At 42.9% G+C, this 4,436-nt stretch overlaps 1 protein-coding gene across 1 annotated transcript; it reads left to right on the top strand.

The window, feature by feature from the left end:
• Positions 1-602: 602 nt before the first annotated feature.
• LOC106014134 (hematopoietic prostaglandin D synthase) lies at positions 603-902 on the top strand (the record flags this gene model as incomplete). Its single annotated transcript, XM_013091200.1, is given in 1 exon segment — positions 603-902. A coding segment is annotated over 1 exon segment (165 nt), but the record flags the coding sequence as incomplete, so codon positions are not given.
• Positions 903-4,436: the final 3,534 nt, after the last annotated feature.

Below are 4,436 nucleotides of genomic sequence, written 5' to 3'. Positions count from 1 at the left end.
GGAGAGAGAGAGAGAGAGAGAGAGAGAGAGAGAGAGAGAGAGTGTGTGTGTGTGTGTGTGTGTGTGCATTGTGTATACATAAGGTGTGAAGGGGGGGGGGTGGTGCTTGGATGGATTTTTTTTTTTACATGAAGGATTTTACTTTAGGGGTGACTAAATGAAAAGTAGAATACTTCCAAAGTGGAACAGTCTTGTTTTCTCGCTGTACCTTTTGAATGCATTTACAAATGAAGTATAGTCCGGGAATGTTGCCCCTACCGCAAGTGAAGTATCTGAATATTCAGACATTAAAAAATGTCTAGCTCTAGAAACTGAATTTGATGCAAAAAATACTTCTTCCCAGCCCTCGCAGAATGGCAGAATAAAATCAATGAAAGATGACGCCTAAATCTCGCAAATAACCCAAAAATCTCGATAACGGAAACCATTCGGAGAAATAGAGGTCAAGTTTATTTTCCCCGAGCGTTCGGAGAAATAGTCACTGCATTTTCTTTTTGACAGTTTTCAAAATGAGAAGCTTCGAAAACATTTTTTACATTTAGTAATGTAAGATTCAGCTCGAAAGAGTTACAAGAATAACAAATAATTTGTTGTCTTCTCAGTTGACTCTGGCAGACATCGCCATCTTTGAAGGAACCACAACTGTTTCCCAGCTGAATCCAGACCTCTTCAAAGAGTATCCAGATTTGGTTGCTTTCCGAGAGAAGATTTCCAACGTTCCTGGAATCAAGGAGTATCTCGCATCCAAGGAAAAGACCAGGATGTGAATAATACTCGATGAATCTTAGTTTTTGGTTTTCAACCATTCCTGTAATTTTCTCACTCATTTTAGTGTATTTGCAGATACACTAGTTGGCCTATAACTTACTTTAAAATAAAATATGATGAAGTATGGTTCAAAAGGTGTCTTTTTCTTGATGACCCAGTCAAAATTTGTACAGTACCTGTATCAATGACATTCCAAAAATGTCGTCTTTGGGTCTAGTACCGTACATGTAACTTTTTCCATGTGTGTCAGCTTTGTTTTGGGACAGGTTACGTTCTCAAGTGAACCGTCAAAGTCTAATCCAAGTCATTGTTCACTGAGAGTCACTGGGAGCATCCAAGCAGAGAAATGAGAGGTGATGTCTGCTTCAGACCTGGCACTTGGGAGAAAATCTGTGGAGTGCACAGGCCGAAAATATATTTACTAGCTCCATCCACTTGGTATCTGCAAACTGAGAGCGGTTGAATGGTTCAAAAACACATTCCATATATTGCTCCCGCCATTCCGTCGCCTTTTGGGATTGACCTCATTTGAGACAATGGCGCTGTCTAGGAATAGCATTGCTGTTTTGCGAAAAAGATGGCGATACACACGTGCCCACCATACTTGTAGTTTATTTAGGGGGGGGGGGAGACAAATACGCTGAAAATCGCAAATCTAGGCACATTGTGGTTTTCGAGAACGCTGAGCTCAAATCTAACCTTAAATGCGATTTGATTCAATTTTTGACTTTTCAGATTTTGAGCTTTTCTCTCCCGGTGAGAGCGATGACTCATTTCCTGTCTGGGATAGGCCGTCCTGGCAGAGAATGCTGCATGCGACATTCTGACCAGATTGTCTCCAGACAACGTCTGCAAGCTGAACTTGGTATAATCTGCCCATCCTTCAACTCTCTGTTTTAGTTTTATCAGATCTATGTCCGAGTTTTGTCTAGCTCATGTAAGGCCACCTCGTTGTGAAAGTACCGCTCAAGACGCCTGCAGAAAGACCGAGATACTCGATAAAAATTTTCTCCCCACTCTGGAATCGGACTCGGGTCTCCTGCTTGCGACAGCGAAAGGCCCAGCCCCCTCATAACGGACGCCTGAGCTTCTTTTCTAAGGCCGACCTTCCAAAGGAAGGCACACGGCATGTGGCACGCAACGCATCTCACACGTGAAAACAAATGTGGGCACAAAGATTTAAAGTAGAGTACCACCTGTACCGCCTCGTATAGAACGACACGACACAGCGGTAACGAAAACCGCGTGCGTTGAAAAGTCAATTAGTTCACTTTTTTGTGAAGTGTGTGTGTGACTAGGCCTACAGAAGAAGAGAGCCATGACTATTTTTTCTTCTGCAGATATTGGATCCCGCCAGTTACAACCCAAGGGTTCAAGATGCGGAAGCACTAGATCTAGATCTAGTGTCTTGAGTTCCTCTAAGTTTTGCTTCACATTTTTAGATACCGGTGAAGAGCAATTTGTTATCTTTACGCATCATCAATGAGCAGACAATTCTTCGAAACTCTCTTTTTGTGCTCCTCGAGAAAAAATTGTTCACGACACTTCATGGTCCCCTTTAAAAAAAAATCTTCTTTGTATTTATTAGCAATGCTAGCGCAATCTAAGTAAATCTATCTTCATCAGAAAAATCCACAACGACGAAAGGAGGTGCAACTATCTATGCTGTTCCGACTTGTCACGTGTTGCATCTACTATGTGGAGGGGGAGGGGGGTCAAGACCTGTCGCACTTCACGTGCCGACATGTCGTGAGCCATGTGCCTTCCTAATGAAAGGTCTGCCTGCATGAGTAAAATGTATCAGAGGTATTGTCTAAGCCTATGAAGAGTTTACGGCACTTGCAACACAATTAGGTCATAGGTACCGAAGATTGGAGGTGTTACAATAAAGTAAGAAACACTAAAAAGAAGGTGCAGATACGGCCGATAGATGTTTGATAGGAAAACCGGAGCAAACCACACATGTGCACCCGCCAAGAACCCACATCGGTGGTTATGTATGGGAAAATGATAATCATTTTAATTACATGTAGCAATTTTACGGTTTTTTAAATACATGCTAGTTATGTTTTGTTTGTTTTAGTAAGAGTAGTTTTACGGCACTTGCAACACAATAAGGCCATACAAGTGCCGAAGATTAGAGGTGTTACAAGGGAGTAACAAACACAAAAAAGGAGGGGAGATAAAGACAACAGACGTTCGATAGGAAAGAAGGAGTAAACCATACAAGAGCACCAGCCAACCACCCACACGTGCTAGTTAACCAAATACAAACGTAGGTGCATTCTCTGTGGTATCCAGGCTTTACATTGTGAACATTATGTGTCTCCTCATTTATGGGAGGGCATACGTGTTGTTGCGCGCGCACCCCCCCCCCCCCCCCCCCCAATATTTTGTGTGTGTGCGTGTGTTCGCAACTACCTTAGGTCATATGAGCGTGTGGGGCACACCAAACATTTTCAGTTGGTGGGAAATTTTGAATTTTTGCCCAGGTGACGGCCGAAGCCTACTACTCTTATCGATTTTAGACCATCAAGGGATCTTTAACGTGCGCACCTTGCACACAGCTCCTCTGAGATTTTTCGCCCTTTACCGAGAAGGTTAGGTGTAGATCTTTCCTACCAGAAGATCAGGGGTGGGGCTGAAAGACAGCAGTAAGAAGGAGCCAAGGAGTAGCAGTAGAAAGGCTGCAGAAATAGACAGGAGCCCAGAGGAGGGTGATGGCAGAAAGTGGAAATGAAAGCAGACGATAGAACACTGCTAAACAACAGGAAAGGAGGTGAAGAAAGGAGAAAATTTTAGAGAAGAACATTTGTCTGTTGTTACCCGGATTCGAGCCGGGACCTTTGAATGAGAGGTGAACACCTTAACCTCGAGACCATGAGATCCCCCCTTCCCTCCTTTCATTCATCACAGTGGCTACAAAACTTGGCCGATATTTTATAAATTGGGGGTTTGATGTGATTATCGTCCTTTTTTTTACTGTTTTTCTTCACACTGTTACAGTCTATCGTCCTTTTTTAAGTTTGTAGAGGAGAGAACAGCTTCGACTACTTCGAGACAACAACTAACGGCTAATCGGTGCCAGACGAAAGGGACAAAACCGATAGATAGATCTAAACGAGAGACAGAATAAAGAAATACAGCTTGTACAACCAGTCAGTAACACCTTTAAACATCTGGGGGTGAGAAGTAAGACATTTCAATGACACTCGCCAACCACCACCTTTAATTGTCGATCATCGCGAAAAGGAGCCATATAATAGCCCATACATGCACCAAGTGTATCGATAGTGGATCTGCAACGAACTTTTCAAAATCAAGTATCCTCGTCTTTCTGCTCCGATGAGATTTCCCTCTCAGTCCGCTAGTGTGCTGGGAGAAGATCTCATTGCACGTATATATCTTTGTTTGACTTATTATTAGTGGAGAGAAACATATCGAATCAATGTAAGCGTCATTTCGTGCCTGGTATAAGCAAGACAGACAGAATATAGGGGAAGAACCCAAGTACAGGAAATACTGTGGTGCCCCCAAATCCAAACGGCTGTGATCTAATTCCAAGACTGTACATGTTAGCCTACATACCACACCATGTGCAACGCATTAAAAAAGATACAAAACAGCACTTACCCGGTACGCGCAAACACTTTTGTTTGTCCTGTTTG

The sequence above is a fragment of the Aplysia californica genome, unplaced genomic scaffold, assembly GCF_000002075.1.
Source record: "Aplysia californica isolate F4 #8 unplaced genomic scaffold, AplCal3.0 scaffold02931, whole genome shotgun sequence".
In the NCBI taxonomy this organism is placed as follows: Eukaryota; Metazoa; Mollusca; class Gastropoda; order Aplysiida; family Aplysiidae; genus Aplysia; species Aplysia californica.
This window is presented reverse-complemented; position numbering and strand designations above follow the sequence as displayed.